This window comes from Aspergillus puulaauensis, chromosome 7 (assembly GCF_016861865.1).
Source record: "Aspergillus puulaauensis MK2 DNA, chromosome 7, nearly complete sequence".
NCBI classification, from domain to species: domain Eukaryota; kingdom Fungi; phylum Ascomycota; class Eurotiomycetes; order Eurotiales; family Aspergillaceae; genus Aspergillus; species Aspergillus puulaauensis.
In genome coordinates this window covers 671,631-699,353 of record NC_054863.1, presented here as the reverse complement: position 1 = coordinate 699,353, position 27,723 = coordinate 671,631, and the positions used below count along the sequence as shown (strand labels likewise).

At 50.0% G+C, this 27,723-nt stretch overlaps 9 protein-coding genes across 9 annotated transcripts; 5 read left to right on the top strand and 4 right to left on the bottom strand.

The window, feature by feature from the left end:
- Positions 1–298: 298 nt before the first annotated feature.
- gprM lies at positions 299–1,913 on the top strand (the record flags this gene model as incomplete). The annotated part of the gene is made up of 3 exons (XM_041695138.1): positions 299–371; positions 431–514; positions 571–1,913. 3 exons carry the CDS (start codon positions 299–301, stop codon positions 1,911–1,913), a joined length of 1,500 nt encoding a protein of 499 aa, XP_041560898.1.
- Positions 1,914–4,499: 2,586 nt separating this feature from the next.
- APUU_70281S (splicing factor u2af large subunit) lies at positions 4,500–6,508 on the bottom strand (the record flags this gene model as incomplete). The annotated part of the gene is made up of 7 exons (XM_041695137.1): positions 4,500–4,526; positions 4,578–4,789; positions 4,843–5,104; positions 5,153–5,760; positions 5,814–6,336; positions 6,386–6,417; positions 6,481–6,508. 7 exons carry the CDS (start codon positions 6,506–6,508, stop codon positions 4,500–4,502), a joined length of 1,692 nt encoding a protein of 563 aa, XP_041560897.1.
- A 404-nt stretch (positions 6,509–6,912) lies between these two features.
- On the top strand, positions 6,913–8,269 carry OGG1 (8-oxoguanine glycosylase OGG1; the record flags this gene model as incomplete). The annotated part of the gene is made up of 3 exons (XM_041695136.1): positions 6,913–7,007; positions 7,067–7,830; positions 7,881–8,269. 3 exons carry the CDS (start codon positions 6,913–6,915, stop codon positions 8,267–8,269), a joined length of 1,248 nt encoding a protein of 415 aa, XP_041560896.1.
- A 683-nt stretch (positions 8,270–8,952) lies between these two features.
- Positions 8,953–10,419, top strand: APUU_70279A (uncharacterized protein; the record flags this gene model as incomplete). Its single annotated transcript, XM_041695134.1, has 5 exons — positions 8,953–9,250; positions 9,318–9,424; positions 9,514–9,670; positions 9,749–9,981; positions 10,069–10,419. 5 exons carry the CDS (start codon positions 8,953–8,955, stop codon positions 10,417–10,419), a joined length of 1,146 nt encoding a protein of 381 aa, XP_041560895.1.
- A 129-nt stretch (positions 10,420–10,548) lies between these two features.
- On the bottom strand, positions 10,549–12,347 carry APUU_70278S (flavin-containing monooxygenase; the record flags this gene model as incomplete). The annotated part of the gene is made up of 4 exons (XM_041695133.1): positions 10,549–11,043; positions 11,103–11,668; positions 11,724–12,102; positions 12,180–12,347. 4 exons carry the CDS (start codon positions 12,345–12,347, stop codon positions 10,549–10,551), a joined length of 1,608 nt encoding a protein of 535 aa, XP_041560894.1.
- Positions 12,348–13,767: 1,420 nt separating this feature from the next.
- Positions 13,768–16,453, bottom strand: APUU_70277S (uncharacterized protein; the record flags this gene model as incomplete). Its single annotated transcript, XM_041695132.1, has 6 exons — positions 13,768–14,573; positions 14,636–15,252; positions 15,312–15,876; positions 15,944–16,156; positions 16,244–16,272; positions 16,434–16,453. 6 exons carry the CDS (start codon positions 16,451–16,453, stop codon positions 13,768–13,770), a joined length of 2,250 nt encoding a protein of 749 aa, XP_041560893.1.
- An 854-nt stretch (positions 16,454–17,307) lies between these two features.
- On the bottom strand, positions 17,308–21,024 carry APUU_70276S (putative cellular morphogenesis protein (Rax2); the record flags this gene model as incomplete). Its single annotated transcript, XM_041695131.1, has 2 exons — positions 17,308–17,543; positions 17,595–21,024. 2 exons carry the CDS (start codon positions 21,022–21,024, stop codon positions 17,308–17,310), a joined length of 3,666 nt encoding a protein of 1,221 aa, XP_041560892.1.
- Positions 21,025–23,422: 2,398 nt separating this feature from the next.
- Positions 23,423–24,634, top strand: PEP1_3 (type I transmembrane sorting receptor; the record flags this gene model as incomplete). Its single annotated transcript, XM_041695130.1, has 2 exons — positions 23,423–23,679; positions 23,737–24,634. The coding sequence occupies 2 exons, from the start codon at positions 23,423–23,425 to the stop codon at positions 24,632–24,634; spliced, it is 1,155 nt and encodes a 384-aa protein (XP_041560891.1).
- Positions 24,635–25,138: 504 nt separating this feature from the next.
- POB3 (FACT complex subunit POB3) lies at positions 25,139–27,261 on the top strand (the record flags this gene model as incomplete). The annotated part of the gene is made up of 8 exons (XM_041695129.1): positions 25,139–25,140; positions 25,195–25,417; positions 25,480–26,012; positions 26,066–26,305; positions 26,359–26,490; positions 26,541–26,774; positions 26,837–26,909; positions 26,968–27,261. Coding segments are annotated over 8 exons (1,731 nt in total).
- Between the last annotated feature and the right edge of the window lie 462 nt (positions 27,262–27,723).

The following is a 27,723-nucleotide window of genomic DNA, read 5'->3' as shown; positions in this document are numbered from 1 at the left end:
AAAAGCCAGACGGCCGTTTCTCCAGTCCGTACTATATCTGACCCGGCCTCTCCCTCCCTCCCTCATCCAAGCTTCTTTTTCCGTCCCTTTCGCCCTTCAATGCGATAACTCGACAATAACGCCTCTTGTTGCTCAATCGCAGTTGTTGCGCGGCTGCGAGCCTCTGCTGCGCGGCCTCGAGCCAGGGACTTTTCGACAGAACACTACACCTTCGTCGCCAGGACATGACTAACACGCCCGTCGTCGCATTGGCCGCACTCGCTTCGTTTCAAAGAATTTTAATCTTGACCCCTGCAACATGTCTCGGAGCGACTTGAATGGAGAATGTGTAGCTCCGTTCTACCAGGAATCCCTCTTTGATGGCGGTGGATGTACGTTATTGCACCTCACGCTTTTGAGATGGACACCATTGACTGATTCGATACCATAGTTGTTGGTGGACGTTTCTGCCAAACAGTAGGCAATGTCTCCTGCTGCATTCCATGTCCACAGGCGTCATGGATGTATGGTGACGGTACGACTTCCTCTTACGGCTCTCTTGCTGCCTTGCCTAACCCTGTTTTTGTCCAGATATCCAGCAGCAAACCAGAATCGCCAGCTGGGTTTCTGTCGCCGTATTACCTCTTTGCGTGTTCCTGCTCGTTTCCTATGCGGTATTGCCGGCAAAACGAACCCACCGTCACTACTTGAGCATTTGCTTTACCCTTGGCATTTGCTGCATGCAGATCGCATTCATTATTCCCCTCGGTACGAAGCCGGACCAATGTTACGATGAGATCACTCCCAAAGACATGTATTCCAACCTGTCGTGCGCCTTTACAGGTGCAATGCTCCTTTTTGGCGGGTGGGTAGTCGTGGTGTTCAGTTTTATCCGCACCATTGCCTTTCACCTTCAAGTTTGCTGGGAAAGGATCCTTGGCCCTAAGTTCATGTGGGGGGCGTTCATTTGCGGCCTCGGAATACCTATCATCGGAACATCCATAATGCTTGTCTTGACGGGAGTATCATTCCGATTCGGCGAGGTATGCCATATCAATATTGAGAAGAGTCTCCAGGATTACTGGATACCTCTTATCGCTTTTGCAGGCGCGTCTCTCATTATGCAGTTTACCACGATGGGATACTGCATACATATCTATGTCAAGTCTCTTTACGATACCGCCTCCACTACCAACAGCTCCAACATCCAGTCATATACGGCGAGTGCGACTACTTTGACTGCGCGCCAAGCATACCGCCGTATCCGCAAGATCTTCAAATTACAATGGAGAAGCAACCTTCTCGTTCTTGTTATCCTCGCCAACGTCCTCATTTTCGCTGTCATTTTCATCAAAGCAGATAAAGACTTAAAAGTTACTGAGGAGAATATTGAGAAAGCAACCCCGTGGCTTGGATGTCTCCTGCTTAGTAAAGGTGACAAGACGAAATGTCTCGACGAAGCCGAGAAAATCGGACCTAACAAAGCAACGCTGTTGGCACTTCTATTCCTCTTAACACTAGTTGGGCTATGGAACTTCTTACTCTTTGCACGTCCATCAATGTTCGTTGGCTGGTTGGATCTGTTCCGCCCCAGGGATCGCGCCGCCCAGTTTGAGTTTGTCTCTGCTGACGCACGCAAAAACCGAGACGAAGTACACAGTTACGAGATGCTCAGTAGCAATGGATTGCCATCCTATAAGAGCCCGGAGCCATTTGCGGAGCCATACATGAAGCCAATCCGCTCACCCAGCCCTGCATACACGGCGAGGACAATGAGTCCTGATTTGAACAACCACTCCGGACGAGACGCGCGATACGTGAGGCCATCCATGAGCTTCTCTGGGCCGCGTCCACCAACCTCGCCCAATCATCATGGACGAGACTGGGACCCCGAGTCTACATTTGCACCGGGCTACCCATATCAACCCCGATGATTTTCTTTTTTTTTCCCTTATTTACATATAATGTTTCCATGTAAAAAGCATTGTATATTCTACGACGCGCATGACTGTATACCCTAATTTCATTGTCCATCTACTTTACCTGTCAACTTTTTGGACACAGCCTGGCCAGGATGCCCAGAGTCTGTACCATTTCACTTCCTTTTTCCTTAAATTCCATGCTGCGAGCCAATCGGCGTCAAAGCAGCCGGAGTAATAGGTGTTGGGTCTCGCGAGTCGGGCCCAGTTCAGTCCAGCTTGAAGATTACCATAGAACCAGAAATGCGGAGTTTAGACCCTTGCTGCATGAGCATATCATACCATACCAGAATTACAATAATTATTACGCCAAACCTCAAAAGAAACAAGCACAGACATCGTAACAGCCTACCAAGGGCCATCTACCAAATGACGAGTCAGTCCCACCGAGAAAGAAAGAGTGGAAAAAGACACCCACTTCGGCGTTCGGCACTTTGATTTACGACGACGGAGGCGTCGCCACTGCACTACACGCTTCCATGGATGTTCTTCCCCGCAGATCATACAATAATTCAGGCCATATATGTCGATGGCAATCAAAAACTGTCCCAAAGTGCAGACTGCATGTTCTTCACTTCTTTCAAGTTCTTTGATTCTTTCATGGAGGATCTACATGATAGTCGGGTCACCAGGTGGTCAAAGAACCCGTCAAACCCGGTCAATATTGACTGAATATCAATAATTCAATACATATAATTGTCGATCAATAAACCTCATTCCATCCTTTAGTAGCAGCAGTCTGGATACTCCGTACGTCGTCGTAATTGAAATATTCTAGAAGTCTCGCTACCAAGAAATCAGAAAGTCAATTGCCAACTACGTACGTATTCCTCTCCCACTTACACCGTGGAACACAACAACCACGTTCTCGTAAAAACACTCTAAGCGAAACAGTGATGATAAGCCGGAAATGTTCAAACACTCAACATGCCGCATCTCCCGTCCCAGAGTTCTTCTGAAACAGTGCCTTTCTTCAAAAGTTCGACTCTATGGTTCTAGCTCTAGTTTTGAGTTCTGGGTCTGGGTCTGGTTCCCCGGTGATGGCAGCATCCATGGCTCCAACACCGGGGTTCTATCTTGTAGTGGTATAGTCCCTCCCCAACGACCCACGTGGGGGATTCTGAAACAGGTCGGACCGACATGGGCATAGAATTGGAACTATAAGGCTTGGTCAAGGAATTAGTTAGTTACTGTCATTATTGTCAACTGTCAAGCCAAGTCCAAGCAAACCGATTCTTTGTCCTCATTCCCCATCCCATCGATGAAAAGCATCCTCGCTTCATCGGTCACCGTAGCAGAGACACGCCCCACCGGAGTATTTCGGCCGTTACACAGACACTGGAGTTACTCCAAGCGCATCAGCCATCTGTTCTTGGGAATTTGTCCGTCAGTGGTAGTGTCGGTTCGGTTGGAGATAAAAGTACCGAGTGCCTGGGACTGAGAGGGGCCGTGGTAGCTTAGTGTCGGTAGTGTTCTGTAGTGTTCTGTAGTGCAGATAGTGTCACTTCACTATCAGTTTTAAGCGTAGCTACTGCGTAAGCTGTCAGACTTTAGTTCCAATAGTGCAAGGAGCGCACCGATGTGGATTGTGGAAGGAACAAAGCCTCTCCACCGGAGCTCGATAGTTAGTGATCGTTCAATTTTTTACGGTGCAAGGCAGGAAGGTAGATACGAGTGTGTTGCTAATGTCAATGGGGAATAATAATAATGTCATTGACAGGGGAGGAAGACCCCTGGGCCCTCCTAATGATGGTTGGTACCTATGCTGCTTAGCCTGTATCAGTATCGGTATTACTGTATTAAATGGGGTAGTACTTTCAGTACGTAGTTCGACAGGAAACCCGTATAGCGCCGGACTGTCAATCAAAAAGTCAATCCTGCGAAATCCTGTCCGAACATGTTCAGTGTCAATTCCCAGTGTCGACGATCGCATTCATCTGGATCGAAGATGGTTCAATCTACCGAGCACCCCGTGGGGGAAGGGAGAGGGGGAAGGGAGAGGAACTATGGTTCAGCGTCCAATTTTCTGTCAAAAGGAGCAAATTTTTGGGATGTCCACATCCCGGTCGACACTTTGGAGCCTATGATTAGGTTGCTGTGGTTCTTGCCTCGGCCGTTGGGATTTTTGACACTGACAGATGGGGCGTCTTAACGGGAATGGAGTTCAAATGAGGAGAGGAGAGACACTGGGATCTTCAGACTTTCATGTGACGGCCTAGAAAAACCTCACGACTCCACTGGTCGACAAGACCGGGAGCAGTTGGGGCTTGGGATCGACTATGGTATTCTGGAATGACTACGTAGTTAGGTAGCATTGGGCGCCTTAGGTCAAGGTTATGCCAATGCAAGCTAGAGTTCCCTGCATTCGAGACCATTGCGATTGACAGCTCGAGACTTCCAGAGATGATTTCGACATTTTGTGCATTGATTTCGCTATGGTACATCATTAACCCAGGGATAAACCGGACCCTCTGTTATTCTCCCGGGAATATCAGGTAAAACATCGTGGAATAGAACAAGAATGCAGCGCGACTAGACCTACTACCAGGCATTGACGTCGAAGTTTTCCTATAACATGTTAGGACACTGAGAAATGCACATGGACAGACTGAAACCCACCTCAGAAAAGTATGTCGTAACGACGGTTCGGTCGGAAAACTTCCTACCCGCAAGCGACTTCAGTGCCGCCGTTGTCGATTCAATGGTGTCGAACTTGACAAAAATCTTGCCCACACCTGGAGACTGTCGGCTGCCGCCTGTCGGGCGCGGAATCTTCAACTCAACAACTTGGCCAAACTTGCCACACTCCTCACGCACATCGTCACAGATTTCTATCACAATTGGTTAGAATATCTCCTCTTGAAATCCAGTAAGGAAAGCCTACCTTCATAATCCTCACCGTCCATAAGTTCCTCTGGCGTCACCATGTTTAGAAGCTGCAACACTCGGCTGCTCTCCAGATCCTGAGACGTGGTTTTGGCGAACATCGACATCGCATTGACTCCCATATCTAACCCAGCAGCTTGTGTCATTCCGATACTGGCGCGGACAACCTTGAGGTGTCGGTCTCCCAGTTCCATGCCATTGAGACCCTGGACGGCGATGGTGGTAGTTGCAGGGTCAGCATATTCGCAGAAAGCAATTCCCTATTAGTTATTAGTTGTGAGACTGTTATTCGTTTTCAAGGTACTCACCCGAGACTCCTCTGTTGAGGCGTCCTTGACAAGAACAAAAGACTTGAGCTCGCCAAAAGATTTGAGGAGCATTGTAACAGGCTCTTCTGGGATATATTGAGGGATGTTGGAGACACAGATCTTGTCGGGTGAGTCGGGAACATCCTTCATGGCGTTCTCTCCCTCAAGTTCCTGCTCGGCAAGGTTGGGAACAATATAGTCCTTAGGTCTTCGCACTTCTAGTCCCTGGGATGCGCCGTTTTCTGCGCCATTGCCAGCGTGCTCCTCCATTGCTATTCCATCAAATGCAAGTGCGACAGTAGTATCGTTAGGCGACTTGAACTCCAGGAGAGCGTAAGTGCGGTCATCCGAGACCTGCGCCGAAATACAAGGGTCGACTCCTTGAACAACATTGAGGCCGTTGAGTTGAAGGTTGAAAAACGAAACCAGGCTTTCTGAGTTTGCGCTCGGTGGCAGGTTGTATACGAACAGGCGCTTTGACTGCCGAGAGTTGGACGGCTTGAGAGTTGAGCTTTCCGCAGAGCCACCATCAGGCTGGTTAATGAAAGCCTGAAGGCGGCTGGGATCCATCGGCTGCTGTCGAGGAGCTCCGGGAAGAGGGAACATGCCTGATTTGTTAGCTATATACTACCAAACGGAGGGGGGCTGTTGTAACGCTTACCTGAAAGCTTGGCTTGTTCTGCAGTGACATTCTCGTAGCCAGGAGGTTTGATATCCCATTGTGTCAGGCGCCGCTTCCGAGTCAACACTGACTGCACATCAGTCAAGTCGGGTGTCGGCTCTCTCTTGCGCGAAGGTGATGGACTCCTCTTCCGGTCTCTTCTTTCACCTCCACGCTCCCGGTCACCACCGCGATCTCTCCCCTCGCGTCTGGGTCGCTCATCGAACAAATCTCGATCTCTCTCACGACGAGATGGCCTCTCATCGTAGTCTCTGCGTCGGCGATCGCCTCGGTCACCGCGGTCACCGCGATCACCCCGCTCGCGATCAAAATCCCGATCGTCCCTGCGACTCGAGTAGCGATCCTCTCGTTCCCTGGCGCGATAGTCACGGCTGGAAGAATATGAATCGGCTTCGGTTTCGCGTCGAGAACTTCTGGGACCGTAGTGTGGGGATCTAGACCGTCGCCTCTCTCCTCTGTCTGCTCTGTCTCCTCTGTCTCCACGCTCGCGTCTCTCGTCGCGCTGTGTCTAATGTTAATGGAGCTTAATTAAATCGAGGATTAATACTCACGTAGTAGTCCCTAGAGCGACCAGAATCGCCACCTGCGCACGATTAGTTCCATCAAAACAAGCCAAAAATATCAATTCAGCTTGATATTAACGCACCTCGGGACGAATAAGTGTCGCCGTTCATCTTGAATACAGCGCGATTTCACTTTTATTAGAGCTCCTTTCTCAATCTCTGCCGGATTTCGAGTGGCGATTCAAGTAAGTTGCAGTGGATTTCCGTACCAATAGGTCCAGAAAAGCTGAAAATACTGAGTCCAGCGTCAACAATAGTGAGAATTTGCAGAAAACGCTGGTCGTGAAGACAGCGAGCGATGTCCAGACAAGAGCTGCGCTGGGCGAAAACTCTCAGACATGGCGATCGGCGAGAGCGCCAGAACACTAATCTTTATATGGCTAGCGTGTTTCATGCGGCGAGCTGACCGCCTCCTTTATTGGAAATAACCTCGGCAGAATTAACAACATTTCCCCTACATTAATAGGAGCAAGCAATAACTATTCCATTCAATTCACAGATATATCAAATCAAACATGACAATCGGTGCCTTTTCAGAGTGGCGCAAACTGCCTCTTAATATCAGTGAATTATGCATTAACACGACTCTACGATGTGGGCAGTCATTTCGGTACGTAGATATCTTCTCCCTATCCAGCTCATGTCTATTCCAACTATTAACTCTCCTAGATGGCACAAAGTCCCAGATCGTGACGAATGGCGCTGTGTGCTTTACGGCCGTCTTGTATCCCTAAAACAAGACCCAACTCATCTCCACTACAGAACCTACGTCAATTCCACTGCTCCCTCGGCCGCAACAAGCGGTACCGACTCCGAAGACACAACCCTGGCTATAATAAAGCATTACTTCAACCTGAACTCAAACCTAACAACTTTATACGCCCAATGGTCCTCGTCAGACCCGAACTTTCGCAAGAAAGCTTCCCACTTCACAGGCATCCGCATCCTCCGCCAGGACGCCTGGGAAGCCCTCATCTCGTTCATCTGCAGCAGTAACAACAACATTGCACGCATCGGACAAATGGTTGAGAAACTATGTTTGAATTACGGTGTGCATGTCGCCGACATTGATGGTCGTGCGTATCATGACTTTCCGCCACCCGAGCGCTTAGCGGAGGAGGGGGAAGTTGAGGCCAAGCTGAGGAGTTTGGGATTTGGCTACCGCGCAAAGTATATCTACAAAACAGCTGTTATTGTTGCGAAGGAACGAGAGAAAGGGTGGTTAAATTCGTTGCGAAATCCCGAGGCTCCTGCCTTTGGCTTGGCGGACGCTGCTCCTACTGAGGATGGGGAAATGCCACCTGAGGGAAGACGTGGGTACCGGGAGGCGCATGAGAAATTGCTTGAGTTACAGGGGGTTGGGCCAAAGGTTGCAGACTGTGTGGCTTTGATGGGACTGGGCTGGGGAGAGTCCGTTCCGGTCGATACTCATGGTGGGTTAGCTTCCTTACACTGTACTGTCCTTCGTGACTAACCGGCGCAGTATGGCAAATCGCGCAACGAGATTACAAGTTCGGCAAGGGATCGCACAAATCACTCACGAAGGCTACATATGATGCTGTCGCCAATCATTTCCGCAAACTCTGGGGCAAAGAGGCTGGCTGGGCCCATAGTGTGCTGTTTACAGCTGATTTGAGGACGTTCTCGGATCGGCTAGTTGCATCGACTAAACAGGAGAAGGTTGATGTGAAGGTGAAGGAGGAAGAGGAGAACGGGACAAAAATAACCGCAACCACGACGGTTACAAATGTTGCGTTGAAGAGAGACGCAGATGAAGACAAAATCAAACTTGAACCAGATGACAAGAGAATCAAGGTTGCGCCAGAGCCTGCGACTAGCACGAGGAGAACCTCGAGACGACTTCGACGATAAACCCCCAATAATGAGAGCGATTATCTCCTCGAGTACCTCCATGCGCAGCAAGTGCCTTGTTGGCAATCTGGGATACTACGGGGTCGATGTGGGTAAAAAGAAAAGCACTCTCACCCTGACACCATCCCACTCGAAATTTGGGGTCTGGCCAACGCATCCATCGTCACACCCTGCCCGCTTTTAGATCGGACCGTCAACAAGAGGAAACCCGTGTTTAGACAGGAAGGCTCCCAGCAGATCTGATGTTCAAGACCAATATCTAACTACCCTGGCTTTGCGGGGTAAGCTAAGCAGTTCGCCTCCAACCTAAACCCTCAGCGCAAAGTCAAGACTCAAGAGCTCTACACTCGGTTTACGCAGAGATCCCCGACGCCCAAGGCTGGCCCCGACTCCCTGGGACCATTGGGAATTAGGCTGAAGGAAACACCACTGACGCAATACTTGGAGGGAAATGCATCGTGATCAACTTGGCGCACCAACTTTCCATGCATTCCAAACTATCAAATTAACCCCCGCTGGCTCATAGATACCCAAGCCTGTCACTATTAGGCTATTGAACATTCACCCCGCAGTTGAAATCAAAATAAAAAGCATTATATATTTCTTGCTTGAAGACAAATCTTCTTACAGGTCCCTAAGTCACTCGGGGACTTTACCTACTCGCTAATCCCGTCAATACCAACATGGTCATCAATGTAGGAATCGTCGGCTACGGAGCCTCTGCTAAAAGCTTCCATATCCCTTTCATAGCCGCCATCCCAGAGTACAAGATTGTAGCAGTTTTACAGAGAGCAGAGGCTCCAGTGGACGTCTCATCCGCCGTCCCAGGCTCTCACTGCACTGCCGACTTACCTGGTATTCGACACTACCGCGCACCAGATGAGTTCTTTGCAGACCCGGATACGGCGCTTGTCGTCGTAGCTACGCACATCGATACCCACGCGCTATTCGCTGAGAAGGCGCTGTTGGCGGGGAAGCATGGTGATCGAGCCCTACCAGAAGATTGAACCGCAGGGCGAGCAACTAACTAACATAAAACTGCAAACAGTCATCGTCGACAAGCCATTCGCACGGTCCACTGCCGAAGCAGATAAGGTTATCCAACTAGCGAAAGAGAAAGGTCTAGTCCTAACTTGCTTCCAAAACCGTAGATGGGTAAGTAAGCGTTCTACTTCATCCCCCTCTCATGCTCCATATCATGATGCATCATGGGTACCTTACTAACCCTATATCCATCTTTCTAGGATGGCGACTTCCAAACCCTCCGAAAGATTTTATCCCAAAATGCTCTGGGCAAAATCGCAGAAGCAGAAATCCACTACGACTTCGAGTCCCCCTTCTGGATTAAATACATGACGAAGACAAAATATGCTCCTGGGGAGGGCCACTCATTTGGTCTTGGTAGGCGGGAACCCCAATTCCCCAGTCTATGGCCCTCGCATCGGCCGCAAGCACTGGCTAACTCTTGCTATTGTCAAGGTTCCCACAGCCTCGACCAAGCATACACGCTTTTCGGCCGCCCAAAATCCATAACAGCCTTCTACCGTAGCCAGCGCGGCCTCGAGAGCGAAATCGAGGATTCATTTACCGTCATCCTGCAGTATGAAGGAAACCAGAAGAACCTCCTTGTCACAGTGAAGAGCGCCATCACGACACCACTGGCGAAGCAACTTAAACTTTTTGTTCGTGGGAGCGAGGGATCGTTTGTTAAGGTGCGTTGGAACAGTTTATTGAAGAAACCACAGTATAGTAATTAGCTGAACTTACCTGACTAACAATTGAGCGTTTCTGGAAAATAGTGGCAACAACGCAGTACATGTCCACAAGAAGAACAGATCGCACGAGGGGCAAAGCCCACAGATCCCGGGTTCGGCGAGGAGCCTGAGACGTTACGCGGTGTGTTAACGACATATAAGGAATTCGACCCCAGTGTTCAGTCTTATGACACCGAGACGGAAAAATACACGGGTTTATATCCGACGGTTACGGGTCGGTGGACTGGGCTATATGAGAACGTGGCGGACGCGATATGCGGTAGGAAGGAGTTGGAAGTTAGACCTGAGCAGGTCAGGGACGTGCTTAGGATTATTGAGCTTGCAAGGATTTCGCATGAGAGAGGGGCTACAGTTATTTGGAGTGATGGTGATTGATTGAATGCAAAACCATTCGATGGATAGAACCAACGGCTACGGCTTTGTGATATGGACTTCATTGGTGTCATAGGTATGAGAGAGCTAGTTCACTAAGAGCTTCAAAACATAAAGATAACTACTTATGCTCTATTTCGTCTTCCCATCTTCAACCGCCGCCTTCGTACTCGTTTTGTACACGAAGTTCCTCGCCACGGGCTCAAATACTCCTCGCAGCCAAAAGCTTATCTGACTAGCAGGGTAAAGCGTCATATTCCGCCCCGAGGGATGCAAATACCAGCTCGCGCATCCGCTCGTCCAGACAAATCCTTTACTTGCTTCGTCGATCCACTTGCTATCCTTCTCTTCTGCCTCGGGCGTTACGGCAACGGTGGTCGGGGCAGGGTGCGAGGAAGAGAATGGGTTCCAGAGCAATCTTGACAAAACCGATGGAGGGGGCCGGTGGAGGGGGCTGAGGATGGGACCAAGGAGCTTGAGTGTTAAATCGATTTGACACTCTGTTGTGAAGATGGCGGACGTATGTCCGGTTACCGTGTTTGGGCCAACGAGGACGAAGAGGTTAGGGAATTCGGAGACGCATGTACCGTAATACGCTTGCGGCGCGTGAGAGTAGCTGTTTTCCCACTACGTAGTGGGTGTTAGATATTGTAATAATTGACGTAAGGGCACGGGAAATAACCTACGTGCTCGGTCATGCTGACTCCATTCTCGCCTCGGATTTCAATCGGGAAAAGAGGCTGGTTGGCTTTGAAGCCCGTTGCAAGAATAACAGCATCTGCATGGATCTCTCGGCCTGAGTTTGTTCGCACACCTGTGGCCGTTATCGATTCAATTGGGTCCGAGTGGACCAGCTCCATGTTTTCCCTGTGCAAGCAGGCGAGATAATCCGTGTCCATGACTCGGCGCTTGCAACCAAGCTCTGTCTTCGGAATCAAAATGTCATGGTACTTCTCTGGCGCCGTTTTCCTCAGGTACGCCGTTTGGGTCTTCATTCTCTGCTCGCGAGTCTTCTTTCCAGCGACGCGCTTGAAAGTAGGGAAGTAACTCTCGAGGTAGAGGAAGAGAATACTTCGGAAAAGGCGCATCGCGAACGGCACATTGCGGAAAATCCATTTAACAGCTGGAGGATATTTAGGGTTTGGTCGTTCCTCTAGCCAGTGAGGTTGGCGGATGAATTGAACGACATGTTTGGCACTCTTTTCACCGTCGCTCAAGATTGGCACGAATTGTGTCGCGCTGCAACCATTGCCTGTATGCACGTCAACAACGTTAATCATTCTAGTTCTAAGTAACATAGAACTCACCAACTACCACCACATACTTCCCAGCCCAGTCAAAAGATTGGTCCCAGCGGGCGCTGTGGAATAGCTTTCCCTGGTAATCACCCGCACCGGGAATATGGCAGTCATTGGGCTCCGAAGGTATGCCAACCGCTGAAATCAGGACTCTCGCACGTCTTTCATACACCTGGCCAGAGTGCTGGTCAAGGATCCTCACAACCCAGGTCCCCGATTCCTGGTCAAATGTCGCCCTTTGAACAGTCGAGCGAAATATAATATGCCGAGATATATCGTACTTCTCTGCTACAGCGCGGCAGTAGGCATCAATCTCAGCCTGAGGCGCAAACTGCTCGCTCCATTCTGGATTCAGTGCGAAAGAGTAAGAATAAAGATGCGATGGAACCTAGAGCGGATGCCACGACGTTAGTACTAATCCAATTTGGTTTCGGGACCGAGAGAATGAAGAAAGAGAGCGCACACATCGCAAGCGCATCCAGGATATGTATTCGCCCACCACGTCCCTCCCAGTGCCTCGGCCTTTTCGTAAATCTCAAAAGTCGCCCGCGGATACTTTTGCTGGAGTCGAATAGCAAAACCCACTCCAGACAGGCCAGCGCCAATAACAAGGACGTCGGTGTCGATTAGCATTGTCACTAGTTTGCTATTTTACTATAACCAGTGCGAGGCGAAGCAATGCGATTGAGGGTTGACAATTTGAGATCCAAATGACAGGAAGAAAACCAACTTCTGTTGTCTAATTTCCAATAAGGGACGCTTGGGCCAAAGGAATCCAGCACGATTCACGGTGTGCTTCTGCTTTTTGAGCGGTTCGATAATCATTTCGGCGTGTGTGACCAGCCCAGCGCGGCCGCCTTGTCTTTAGCACGGGTTGAGGGCCAAACACGAAAGCTGTCATTCGCCCGGGGATGTCTTCTCGAGCATGCGCTCTGGTACAGAGGGCCTGGCAGTGGCTTCATGGGAGTCGATAATTCACCGAGCTAGTGGCCGGGCTATTTTGATGGCGTTGGACCGTTGGACCCTATACCGGGGCTCGTGATGGCGCCAACTCGAGCCACGAACCAGGTTGGTTAATTGAAATGGCCAAGAAAAGTACTGAGGCCGTGACCAATCCGGAAACAGCAGGAGGAAGCAGGAAACGGCCTGACCATCCTCTCGGGATCGGTTGCCTTGCGTTTGACACTGACACGCTAGCAGCTTGACAGCTTCGGATTAAAGGTGGATTGAGAGTGCGGGTGAACGGTACTCACTGTCGGTCCAAGGATAAGAAGAACAGAATGCAAGTGCAAGCTTCTGAGCTGGAATTTGGAGTACACAATTCAAGAAGGGATTTGCAGTGAGCTGGGAACTGTTGATCGAGGCTCGCAGCTGTCATGACTCAGGACGCTAACACTAACACTCCAGAAGAAGCCTGAACACGGCTCCTGCTTTCCAGCACTCAATTACTGCTGAGCACTCGGATCCAAAGACTGGAAGTTCAATGATTTAGATTAATTACTATATACCCTATATGTTACTCCCAAAGTCCTCCGGCAGAGAGCGGTATTCATGTCCCGAAAGTAATTAATATTAATATTTACCGGTGCGCCACGCTAATGCAAGAAAATTTCCCTAAAACTGTCAAAGAAAGCAGCCAGCCCCACAGGATGGAGAACGGTCAAGAGAGCAACAGAGATCGTGGTATCATAGAAACAAAGAGTAAATGCTAATCAACGGGTGATCCCGAAAAGTTCATGGCATGTGCGGATGTGGATTGTGGACGCTGCGTAAGCATCCACTATAAGTGAAAGGCCCGAGGGGTGGGAGTGCTATTAGCCTGTGGATACTGCAGGCGCAGGTCCGCGACCTCCAAAACGAAGAGCCGGTTTGCCCCTCTTAGTGGCCTGACGTGTTGACTGCTCGGCGCTGCATGCGGGTGCACAAGCGTTGCAGCTTGCAAGACCCAGAGCCCGAGTCTAGAATGTTGGCATGTGAAGCATAGCGGAGAGCCCATACTCAGCTAGTCCATGCCTTGGACAGACAGAAAACCGGTGGCAGGCTGCGAGATATATCAAGTAACACCTGCGACCTTGGTTTTTTCGTCCCAGCCCCACTCCCTGAGCAGCTGCTTGACGCGGTACTCGGTTGCCCAACCCAGGTCAACTTCAATGTCTTGTAGCAGACGCAAAATCATCCGCCTTTCACTAGGATCAGTAAGACATTGACCGCTGACAAACAGTGGCTGGAGGGAATTGATTCGGACGGAGCCCGCAGGGCAGCCCATGGCGATACCTACGATCTCACGGCTGTGAAACTGGATGTCGGTCGTGTTGTATCTGTTGGTTATCGGATTCGTTGTACCGCTGGGTTGAGGAGGCTTGTGGACATGGAGCAATATACGACCCATATGGTAGTGTTGCATAGCGGACGAGCACATCGGTATGCTATACCATATCTCAGACAACGACGACGCATCATCGGTAAAACCATCGCTCTGGATCACGGGCTCAGGAAGACCAATACGAGCACAAGGATGGAATGTCTCTGGAAGGCCTTTGTACCACATATCAAGCTCGGCTTCAAGACGATACCATCGTTCCAACGAGACCTGTTGAGGGAGGCCCATGGGGCTCGCATTGACGGCACCGGAGGTGCTGATATGCGCATTGTTGCTCGGGCTTATAAAATTGATGATCTTCGAAATAATCCAGACCAACGAATTTGATAGGGTGTCTTCCTTCATGACCTCCTCTCCTGGGCGCCTACCCGCGTTTGCATTACTGGCGGAAACAAACCCCAGACTATCGATCTGAAGCCCTGCTTCCGTCCACAGAGCTAAATCCTCGGTATGCAATCTTGTGCGACTCCCATTTATAACTAGGAAATAGTGTCAGAAGGTCATGCACAAGAAGGCAGAAAAATGAAGTCAATGAACTTACAAGCTGCTAAATAATCTTGCCGGGCAAAGTTCCAGAAAGTTGCCTTTCTAGCTTTCGAAAGACTCGGACGCTTGGGCTGTACGGAGAGGTCTCCCGGCGGTGGGCGCTGAAGTGGGCGCATCCCAACCTCAGCCAAGTCCAACAGCGATTTGACACCGCTCAAATGACGATTCCATGCCGGGCCGGTGGCATCGAGCAATTCATATACAGACAGAATAGCAGTGGCGGCGAGAATTTCATCGGAGCGGACCCCATGGGAGAGCCTATATTCGGTGTAACTTCTTGCGCGCTGGTCATCAGTATCCTCGCTCATTTCATTCCCCTGAGTCAGTCCGAGCATATCAGGGTTGCCAGGGCCAGGTTGCAGCTCCTTCATCAAAAGCTGGATGGCTTTTTCATAATACTTGGCTCCTCTCCAACACCAGTCAATATTATTTGAATCCTTCTGCACTCCTGGGAAAGCTCGGCTGAGGCGAACACCAACAGGTCTTGCTACATTGACATGCCCTAGCTGCTTCGCAGCCTGTGCGCAAGCGGAATACTTCAGCAACGGATTACGAAGCGCTTTGACGGGTACTTGTGACGCAAAATATGTCCCAAAGTCGTACAGATCCATCCTAAGATAGATCTAGTCAGTTGTTGTATCGCGTCATATCGATTTGCCATGGCAGCTTACCAGGGGCCAGGAACCTCCGAAAAATGTCTCAAGAGAAACGTTATCTCATAATCTGTCTCTACAGGACCATCAACGTTGTTTTCGGAGGATCTAAGCGCCAACGGGGATCCTCTTGAATCTGGGGTGCGCTGAATTGTTGGATCAATAGGTGGTGATATGGATTGCGACGGATTAAGCAGGAAATGGATATTGGTATTATTGCCATTATCGGAGTTGATCGAAACGGGTGGGGAAATCTGGGCTGATATCGACCTCGGTATCTGGTTTGGGTGATGAGATGCCGGTACCGATGTCGGGATAGTACTGAACGGGGTGGGAGTGACACTGTCAGCCGATGAAGTAGGTTTCTGATCAACTATCAGAGCAGGATACGGAAGGTTATCGTGCGTCGCAAGTGTCGAAAGTGCTTCAAGGCCCTGTGTCTCGCTTCTCTCCCCGGATGATAACTGTGGCGGTCCATCCCAGCCTACGCTTTGTGAATTCGCAGCTAGAATCGCGGCCTCGGATTCCGTCAGGGCGGCTTCCAAATCTTGAGCGTACGGGTCAGAGTTATCGACAAAAACCACTAAGTCGAGCGAAAGCTCCACGTCAGCTGGATGTCCTCTCCAAGATTATTACGCCGACAACCATACCATGCTTCGGAATATCCAACCAAACACTATCCTTGTCAAACGTGTTCTTATACGAGTAGAATCCTCTCAGGCTTCCACGTCCGTCCGACGACCCTTCTACGATATTCTTGTTCATGGAGGCATTTTGCTGATGGCGGAAGACAACCCCTTCGCTCGGGCGACACTCCCTTCCTCCCTTCTGGCACTGAGAACACACGGGTTTTTGTTCGTCACCTAGACCATCGCAAAGGCATAGTTAGATTCATTCGCCTTCTATCGTAATATACAGAAAATAATAATAAATAAGAATGGCGGACTCACATTTCAATTTCCGGGTGCGACACGTCAAACTGTCCAGACAAGAGGATGCAACCACGCATCCCAACAACGGTCAGCCTGCAATTCTCTTCCCATGTATATCCATTTCAAAGCATCGCTAATAGCTGCACAAAGCATGCAGCTACCAGGACCAAAGGCACGACGGCAGAGAAAGAACCGGGGGTACACGTACCAGCCTGTGCGGGATCGCATACCGTACGGTAACGTCTGCGGTTGAGCGAAACCATGTGAGGATCAGGCTTGTCCTGGAATGCCCTGTAATTGACAAAAACGAAAGAAAGAAAGAAGAAGGTAAGGTAGGCAATGGACAGATAGAACAGCTATCTAATCCGGGGGGTCGACGTAGAGAGTCGAGTTGGTCTCCGCGAATTTGGCGTGAGATTTGCGGAGGCTCGGCGGTGGAAACTGGAAGGACCAGGAGAAGCGGGGAGCGGAGCTGGAGGGCGTGGGTGTGGCGATGCCCCAACCTGGGCTTCCATGGCATGACCTAAGCGACTCCAATAACTAGTCATTTAACTCGAGCATTCCATGTTCTATGTTGGACGCGTCCGCTACGACGGTCCACGGGGCTTTGCGGTTTGTTTTGGACACTCTACAGTTCTTACCAGCAGATCAGGCCTGTCCCCACTCGTCCTGTCGCACTTCCGCCCGTTCATCGGGTTTACTCCGCGTTTACATGTCAACACAAAAGCTGGTACTGGGAGATGGCCCATGGTTTAACCATGTATGTACATATTCACTAGCTACTAACAACGCTTCGTCCGCTCGAAGTCAGAGTAGGTATAATACAATGTTCCACATAATCACAAATGGGGCAAAACTGTAAATCCAGTAACCCTCCAGACATGTCAACACGGGAGGATTAGTAAATAAAAAAAAAAAAACGCAGTGCAAGCGTAATAGGTGCAGAATTAAAATAAGGGTATAAGACGGTTTGTCCCAGGAACGCCGTTTCTGAGATACCACGAAGAATTAGAGGTCAAGTAAATGCCAACTGTATCTTGATAGATAAAAAGAAAGGTGTCGTCTAGATGTCATGTTCCGGATCATACAGTCGGTGCCCCGGGGTTCGGCTGTTTCAGGGAGTTGAATAGGTACTCGGGAGGGAGCCGGCGCATCGATGTCGGTCGATCCGTTCCAGCCGCTTGAGGGGCCGCCATATAGCCCTGGCGGCGGCGCTGGATCTTATTGAAAATAACACCAGCGATGACAATCAGGAAAACGCAGCCAAGCGCACAACAAAAGGCTACCAAAACGACGATTCCGTTTGACCGATGTGAGGCTGTTGAAAATGTTAGCACTAATCACTAGTATGATACACAACGATACTTACTTTCTCTAGCATATGGGTTGCTGTTTTCATAGAACATGCGCGACATGCGGCCAGGTTGGCCATCAGGCGTAGAGGTGAGAATAAACGGAGTCAACGCGGTGCCATTAAACAGAGCAGCTGACGCGGTACCAAAGTCTGGAACAGCGACTTCACCGGTAACCAAGAGAGCCAGGTCCTTGTTGAGTAAATCAGTGTGGTAATGGTCGTTGGCTAGAGGAAGAACCTCAAGTCCACGGATAACGGTTCCATCGCCAAATATTTTTTGAGGTGCTTGGAAGGCGGAGCCGTCGTAATTGACGACAAAATTAGTCCCATCTTCCGACTGTCCCGCAAGCCAAAACGTTGAGATGTCCGCGCTAGCCGGGCTAAAGGCCGTCACATTGCCTGGAATGGCCGATTTTGAAGCTCCTTCAAAAACACTCCATTTTTCTTCTTTGGCGGAATAGGTTGCAACTGCAGTCTCAGTGCCTCCCACGGTCAGGCTACCAACGGCGATTAATGTGTTTTTGCTAGCCCACTCAAGCGCCAGGATGTTCCCATACAGCTCAGCTCCAGGTCGGTTCCATTGCTGTGCCTCGGTATCGAAGTAACAGACACCAGGACACGGAAGAGATCCAGCGGCCGAAAACTGCCCGCCGACGTACATCTCTTCGGAGTCAGGACGATAAGCAAACGCGTTCACAGAAACATTGTCGCCATTTAGCATGGGAGGCTGGTATTTTGCGATGGTCCCATTCTCGAGATCGTATAAGACCAGTCCATTTAGTGGACTATCATCACCCACGTTTCCAGTAACCATCCCGCCGGCGTACAGGATATCACTTGAAACGGCGAAAGACAAGAACGTCGAGTTACTATCAATTCCATCCCCCAGGCCACTGATAGAACCCTTGCTACCATCCAAGATGGCCAGATTACGTACTGTAGAGCCGTTGGTCGTCGCGTTGAAGTGGCCTCCGAGGATGGTCAGGTTGCGGTCAGAGCTCGTGTCATATATCCCAGTAATGATATTACCTGTTGACTGCGCGCTAGTCAACAAAGGATCAAGCTGAAGTTCATCATCTTGAAGTAGCGATACCGCTCCGCCAGCAGCCATTCCTCCTGAGACGAGGCTTCCACCAAGAATCGTTGTGCCGTTAAACTTAGCAAATGCCGAGAGATGACCTGAAAATTGTGTCTGGGTAACATTGAGGTTCTGAAGCCAGTTGTTGCGCGATGGAACCCATGCAGAGAAGCCAGAGACTGCTACTGCGGGATATTTGTCAAAGGCAAGCAATTGGTCAAATTCACCACTGACAGCAACAATTGTCTCGTTGACGTCAGTAGAGATGTTCAGCGGAAGTGCGAGGACTCGTTTGACAGGCCCATTCACTCCCCCTCCAAGAGCGGACCAGGATTTGGAGTCGAAAGAGTAGGAGGCAACATGACTGAGTTTGTCGTTTGCATCGTCAGATGTCCCAGTGAAGTTTCCGCCAACATACAACTTTTCATCAAGCACCGACATTGTAATAACCTCCGAGTTTAGCCCTCCTTCGGGCATTGCGGTAGCATTGGCGTCTCGTTCGAGCGAAAAAACGTTGCTGATATCAGATTTCGAAAAGTTCCCGGCAGCGTACACTACCCCTGCATGGCTCACCAGGCTGTTGATTGAAGCGCTCGAATCCAGCTGTTTGCCCGCGCTATTGATCGAAGAGTCCATCAGATTGGTAGTTGGCTTCTTCGAAGTCGGGTCATATTCGAATAAGCCATTCAATTCATCATCATCATCGCTCGTCCCACTAGTCCCATTTGACTTTTTAGGAGAATGGAGCTCAAACTTGACCCGTGAGGCCACCATAGTGATATCCCCTTGGCCAGGAATCGGAGTCAATGTCACTCGGGGACGGAATGACTTATCACTAACGTCAACATGGCCAGTGTAGATGGTATCGTACTTTTCATAGTTGTTAGTCTGGTACAGGTGGGCCTCAACAGGCTCATCAGATTCAGCATCGACGGTGGCCGTAACATTGACAATGCCCCGAGAACCACAAGACCCATCCTGCGTACAACCAGGCGTATAAACGAGAACAGAGTATTTTCCAGAACGTTGGACATTCGGCTCAAAAACGATAGATGTACTGGCTGCGTCGGAGTCGGATACGTGTGCCGTGAGGTAGTCAGATGGGCTATCGTCAGCTTCCGTCACAGTCCATGATCCTGATTGCGTAGCTTTAGACGAATCACCATCATCCCCGCAAGTGGGTTCGTTGAAGTCATTGATAGCGTAGGTATAGACATCTTGCGTAAACAATTGGATGCCATTCAAGCCCGCGCCAGCGCCATAATAGTCGCGAACTTCGAACATGAACCCAGACATACCAACAGGGTTAACAAAATGGAAATCGCGATACTCCTCCTTCGAGTCGTCCGGGAGTGAGCAATATTGGTCGCAACTAACTTCGTCATCGGTATCTGGGTTGGTATATGTCATGTTCATGATTCCGTTGTCGGGTAGCCTTCTGAACAAGAAGGACTTTGTGCCTCTTCCTTCAAAATGTGTGTTATACACGCGCAGCTTGGTCGGGTTGAAGTTGTAGCGCATATCCGCACGCCAGTAACCCTGGGCATGGTCCGCTAATAGCCATGTTTCACCCGCACCCCCGTCGCCGCCGGTCTGGCAAATGATGTTCTGAGGGTCGGTGAAGCCGCTTCTTGTGGAAGTCGTACTGGAAGAGATTGTTGCATTCGAAAGGTTTATAACTTGTTCGATTTTCTTAGAGGTTGAGTTGCCGATACCATCAAAAGCACCACCGAATACAATATTACCATCGTCGTTCTTAACAATCGAATTGACCGGTCCGTTAAGTCCACCAAATGATAGGTGTTTCCAGCCTTCACCGACAGTCCAAGCTGCCGCATTTGATATATTGCCTTGCTTAAACTCGCCGCCAACGTAGACGGTGTTGGTGTCCTGGTCGCAAAGTAAGGCCGATACAGAGCCCGAAAGACCTGGCATAGTGGTCACCTTGTTCGAGTTTGGATCATAAAATGCAATTCCCCGAACCTTGTCATCACCAAGGCTCGTGAAGTTGCCACCGATATAGATCCCAGCATGATTTTCATCCTGTTTGGTGAAGGCGCACAGTGCGTTGATATCGGCGTCGGTGTTTGACAGGCTAGTAAGGATTCCGTTCGGAAGAGGGGCGAGGATAGATTGAGAGTCATCGTCATTTGAGGGTGCGTTTGACTGTTCTTCGTACGAGTAGAACGTTAATGCATCAAAGTCTCCTGCAAGAGCAACCTGGCCGAGGCGTGAGAGATCTAGGTCCGGTTTAGCGATAGGATGGAACGTCAATGCAGAAGCACAAGACAATTGGCCCAAGAGCCAAAGCCGAGTAATTGTCGACGAGCCAGCCGTCGCAGGCCCAAACAGTGAGGGGAGCCTCATTGTTCAGGATCGCGACGACAGCTCGGAGTATCACGATCCTTTTATAAAGGGGTTTCGAGCGAAAATAAAATCTCCCACAGCATCTAGAGAGGCATGAGGAGATATGAAAAGGTTAGGCGAATTCGCAATCGAGTCGTGGGTGAGACTTGATGTATCGTAGGGGAGAACACGAGAAAAAGGAGTGACGGAGTAAAGAATGTGGAAAAAGAAAAGCCAGTAAAAACGCAAGAAAAGAGAGAGTGAGAATAAAAAGACGGTAAAAACTCGTCGTAAGAACTAAGAATGGCCAGGAAAAGAACGAATGACTGGAGGGAGTTGGATGGGCCAAACGAGTGACATGGCAAGGGCCTTGTTTGTTGGAAGCCTGAGCCTGCTGCTCTCTGTCTCGATCTCTCTCAGGAACGCGGGACGGGAGAACCTGAGCAGGTTCCCTGGGACGGCCGACGGCGGCACGGAAAAACGTGGCTCCCCTCAATCCAGCCACTGCCAATCACACGCTCTCTCTGCCCTCTCTCACGGGTCTGGTCCGGCCTTTGCGCGTCACAGTGGAGTTGGCATGATGTTCCACACTGAGACTTGAATTCTACGGCTGCATCTATATGTAGATACGTACTTATTTTCATGCGTACTCGCCCTCATGAGTCGTGAACTCTCCGATTCACACAACAGCGGTTGCATCTCTAAGGGTAACCCAAGGGATGGCAAGCTGGTTGGCCACCCAGCGCGGACAGAGATGTCGTGAAACGCTTGGGATTGCGTGAAATATGAAGGGTCATACCCAAAATTCGTGCCCCTCGAAGAGGCTGGCAGTCCAGCTACCTATTTTTGGGATTGAACTTGCACATTCCACCTCACGAGCTCTACGGTGGAGATCGAAAGGCTATTTCATCAATATTTCATCAATGGTCATGCAGCATGCACTGTATAATATGCACAGCCTTCGCCAGTTCGCCACGCTGTTTACACTCGCAGATCCTCGACTCCTCGCTTCCCGAGCTCGCGACTCCTCAAGAGCAGCCAGATGTCTGCTCCTTACGCCGTACAGAGTAGTCCGTACATTGTGCGGCAGAAGTTTAAAAATACGGCTGTTTCAAATAGGCAGATCACGCCAATCAGCGAACGCTCAACCACGAGTTTTCGATGCAATCTCAGCGGACGCTCCACTTGCTATCGATATGGATCTCGCTCTGGTCGGTAACTAATATCGGGTTCCCCGAAGAACCATGGAGGCGACACCGCGTTGGAGATCACGACCACAGGATCGCTAACCCCAATGCTGCTCCTAGGTTGGTGAGGTTGGTGAGGTCGATGCAGGACTTATTTCACCGACCGTATGCGTCTCCAAAGGTGGCCATTCCCCCTGTGATGAGGATAGCCATCCTCCTGATGACCGCCTGACTCCCGGCCCGGCCACCGAAGCAGACCAAGTCTTCTCGCCAAGCTTCCTACATAATACCCTTGAACTTTGATGACAACTCAAGCCCATTCAAACTGCTGGGTCACGTCCACGTTGATTAAGGAACAAGCCATCCCTATCGAGGGTGTTCAGAAAAGATTCGTAAGAATCCATCCATAAGTCTTGTCTGAGCTATCAACAAACTGGACTTGTGGCCAGTATATATAAGCGTACGAATTGCAACCATCGTACGCCTGAGGGGGTAGCCGATTTTTATAGAAATAACCGTTTCCAAGTTAGATGGAGATATACTTCCTCAACCTTCGATCAACCTTTCGGCTTTTTGTCAACCAGCAGCTTTTTTACTACTGTACCAGGGCAAGTCGGCCCCCAAAATCTCGGGTATTGCTTTTGCATAGCCTCATTCCCGAAAAATGATGACAGTTGTTGACAGTTTTTGTTGTTGGCACATGCCAATTTCGTGCCTTCCTCCAAACCCCAGTTTAAGTGAGCGACAGCCCCATGTGTCAGCAGTAAGCATTGAGCATAGTCAACTACCTCGTTACCTATCATTTCAAGATTTATAGCAAAAGAAGAGGCGGAGCGAAGCTTTTCGTGGAGCGGAACTGTCCATATTTCCTTTATCCTTAGCGTCTAAGCCCCGATTCAATTAATTTATGGGGCACTAGTCTGCACCCAGGTACGCATTTCTGTGCAAATCATCATCCAGCTTTGCACTTGTTGGACTCAGCCTGCGGGCCTGTTAATATAACAGTGCAGATCATTGCCATGGTCAGGTAATTCTTCAGAAATACTACGTAGCTCGCGCTCTCGAGTGCGGTCCACGCACTGTGATAGGACTTTCAATAGCAGGGAATCTATCAGTAGTGTTTATAAACAGGCCTGGTCGCAAAAGACCTGCCGATTATTGCCACTCATATGATAAAGTCAGTCAATTTTCAACTTTGCTCGCAGGCTGGTCTTTAATTGAGCTTCTTCAATATGGTTGTCCTCCTTTCAGCACTTGCATCGCTGCTGTTGGCTGCAGATGCCGTCGCCCGGCCATCAGTGCCCAGCCATGGACCTGGAGCGAAGCGAGGAGTTCGAGCTCCAGTACACCGCTATGTTCCTAGCAACAATCTAGTCTCTAGGGATACGGGGGCAGTCCAGCACATTTGGAATGGCGGCGGCTGGATTCTGCCTGTGTTAATTGGTGGCCAACAAGTCTTCTTGAATGTTGACACTGGCTCCTCTGACTTGTGAGTGCCAGTCGTGTCTTGACCACAGAGAATCAATAGTGCTAACTCTGCGGCTAGATGGGCAGCGAGCACTCTGATGCCCAAGGACCAGCAGATTACTGTTACCAGGGGCTCGGTGTATAATCCCAACATCAGCTCAACGTCGCGAGAGGTCGACGGCTACACCTATGGCCTAGCTTACGCAGATGGATCAGGATCCTCCGGGCCAGTGTACAGAGACACAGTCAACATTGGCGGCGCCATCGTACCTAACTTTCCCCTCGGAGTTTGTGATGATCTGCGATACGGTGATGGTAGCGACGGTACTCGCGACACCGCTGGACCTGTTGGCTTGGGCTTCGGCAAGCTGAACTCGATTCGGCCCAACTCGCAATGCACTTTCATGGAATGTCTAGAACCTTACGTCCCGGAGCCAGTCTTTGGCACGGCATTTAAGCTCAACAACACCGGCTTCATCAACTTCGGGTATTCCGACTCCGAGGCGTTTACAGGGCCTATCACTGAAGTTCCCGCTGCTAACACCAGCTCTGGTAATGAAGGCCAATGGATGGCCCTGGGTGTCAAATTTGGGTCCGGTGGCAACCTCTTCGATACTGACCCTCTTGATATGGACTTTGACTCAGGCACCGCCTCCCTGTCCGTCTCGTCAGATATTGCCGCTGCCTATTGGGCCCTTGTTGAGGGTGCTGATGACTCCTCCGGATCCTGGGAGTACCCTTGCGGTACTGAGCTACCTGACCTCGACTTTGTCTTCTCCAATGTTACCCATGGCCCGTCTACGGTGACAATTCCCGGTCAGAACCTCAAGAACGGCGATGATACTACGGGCATGTGCGGTACTTGGATGAATGTCGTTGACGGGCGTGGCAATGCAGGTGTCCCGTTTTACGTTAGCAAGTATATCGTCTGGAACCAGGCCCGGCCCAGCATGTCCTTTGCTGATCAGATCAATTGAGCTTTGGCAAAACTGTAGCTTGCCCTGCTTGTCCCATTTGAATATCTGTATATAGCCAAGTATGAATGTATATAGAATCTGTTCTTATTACCACCTCTTAATGAGAGTACCACTCCGATCACAACTCTTCGAGCGATATGAATAATATCGTCAAACTCCAACTGTATGAGCTCTAAAATGCCGAGACGCAATTTACGGTGTAGACTGTAGAGAGACCTCGAATCGATAACGTTCTGCTCGAAGCTGTGTGAAGCCTGAGGCAAATGCACTAAACCGCTTTTGTCGGGAAGTGGCCAACGCGACCGCAACGCGACTCAAGCCGAGAGAGCATGGATGCAGATTCATCCAGTTTAAGCTCAGCTTCATAACCTCGACTTCACCCGAACACCGCCACTTTAACGGTATTTACCATAAATATCTTTCTTGTCGCTTTATCTCAAACTACTCTCTCACTCAGCCTTTTATCTGCGACGTCAGCATTTGTACTCTGAGAGCTCCTCCAAGATGTGCGCTCCTTAAATCAAATTCGTTCGTTTACCCCAATACTGACTGTGCACTAGGGAGAGCTTTGACAACATTTACCTCGACCTCTCAAAGCAGTCCGGCAAGTGTAAGCTTGCAGAGACAGGCTTAGGATGGCGGCCCGCTGGAGGCGGCGATACTTTCACACTCGATAGCAGCAACATCGGAGCTGCTCAATGGAGCAAAGCGGCAAAGGGATTTGAGTTGAAGATCTTGTCGCGCTCGTCCGGTGTTATTCAACTCGACGGCTTTGACCAAGAAGTAAGTGCTTCATTGTTATTTGTGCGGACAGTGGACTTACGCTCGGCCCGCAAAACTTTCAGGACCTCGAGCGATTGAGCAAGGCATTCAAGATTTGGTACGGTATCAACGTGGAAACCAGAGAGCACGCCCTCCGAGGATGGAACTGGGGCAAGGCGGAATTCACCAAGGCCGAGCTAGCTTTCAATGTCCAGAACCGACCTGCATTCGAAGTCCCCTACTCCGAAATCTCGAACACGAACCTTGCGGGTAAAAACGAAGTCGCCGTTGAACTTTCCCTTTCTACCGATGGAAACGATGAGAGCTCAAAACCAGCCGGGAGCACAAAGAACCGCGGTCGGAAGGCAGCGGCTGGTCGGGATGAGCTGGTCGAGATGCGTTTCTATATTCCTGGAACGGCGGTTAAGACAGAGAACGGTATCAAGGAGGAGAACCCGGAGGAGAAGGAGAATGGAGAAGAGGGTGGAGAGGAAGGTGGAGAGGAACAGAATGCTGCGAATTTGTTCTACGAGCTACTCATGGAAAAGGCGGAGATCGGAGATGTGGCTGGAGATACCTTTGCTACCTTCTTGGATGTTCTTCATCTCACACCCAGGTATGCATTATGCGGCAGCGCTTTCTTCTACTTGATATTAACGATGTCTACAGAGGTCGATTCGATATCGATATGTACGAGGCTTCATTCCGGTTGCGCGGAAAGACATACGACTACAAGATTCAATATTCCTCTATCAAAAAGTTCTTCTTGCTTCCCAAGAACGACGACACCCACACCCTCATTGTTCTCGGCCTCGAACCTCCGCTCCGTCAGGGTCAGACCCGTTATCCTTTCCTAGTCATGCAGTTGAAATTGGACGAAGAGATCAGCCTCGAGCTTAACATGACAGAGTTCGTTTCCCCCAGCTATTTTGTACGCACTGCTTTTTACTAACGGCCGATAGTGAACTTCTCGACACCCGCTACAAGGACAAGCTAGAGTCCCGCTACGAAGAGCCTATCCATCAAGTAATCACCAAGATTTTCCGTGGATTATCAGGCAAGAAGGTTATTATGCCATCGAAAGACTTTGTCAGGTTAGTTCCCATCGACAAAACCGATGTAGAACGCACTAACAATTTTTAAGCCACCACGGCCACAGCGGAGTCAAATGCTCTATCAAGGCCAATGAAGGTCTCTTATACTTCCTCGATAAGAGTTTGATTTTCGTTCCCAAGCCCGCTACCTACATTCAGATTGAGAACGTCGCAGTCGTCACCATGTCCCGTGTTGGCGGTGCTATCTCGGCTAGTCGAACGTTCGATATCACTGTCAGCTTGAAGTCTGGCATGGGAGAACACCAGTTCAGCAACATTAACCGGTATGCATATTTAAACTAACCCCTCGTAACACTTTCCCCATGCTAACCACCCTCTTCTCTAGCGAGGAACAACAACCCCTCGAGGCATTCTTCAAGGCGAAGAACATCCGCATCAAGAACGAGATGTCGGACGACGTAAGCATAATCTCCCCACCCACCCCGCAAAGAAGCGAAACTAACAGATCCACAACAGACAAATGCCCTCATCGCAGCAGCCCTAGATAACGACGACATGATGTCAAGCGACGACGAAGCCGGTGCGCGCCCCGACCGCGGCTCCGCCGACGAAGACGAAGAGTCCGTGGATGAGGACTTCCGCGCAGACTCGGACACAGATGTTGCCGAGGAGTTCGACTCCGCGCACGAGAGTAGCGGTAGTGATGCTGAGGTGGACGATGCCTCGGATGGCGGCGGTGGTGATGACGATGGCGATGTAGATATGTCTGACGGTGAACGGCCGAAGAAGAAGTCCAAGGTTGGGAAATAGGCCCCAACCTAATCTACTGGGGTTCTCCAGTGCGGTGCGGGGCAGCTGTACTATTGTACTTTACTTATGCATTTAGTAGTTCGGATTCTAATAAAATTGGCGTTGCCGTACCGCTTTACTTTTCCTTGATCACGCGTGGGCTCTTGATAGCAATGTCAAGGCATCTATGGCCAAGACCAGGCGTACTTGCCTGTCCGTCCTTGACCGTTTCTGTAATCGAATTTGAGATTAACTTTCTTTTGAAGACTTCCCTAGCGCTTTCGTCGGACGACAGCGGCTCAATGCCAGACCTGCATCAACCACCCACCGCAAATCTCAGGCACGTCACATTCAATCCGAATCATTGCATGGACCATTTGTCTGGAATCCGCTAACGACAGGCCCTGAGACTATTGGACCCCGCTTGCATAGAACATGCATGTTTTTAGAACAATGGGGCCTAAAGTAAAGTAAATCGTACTG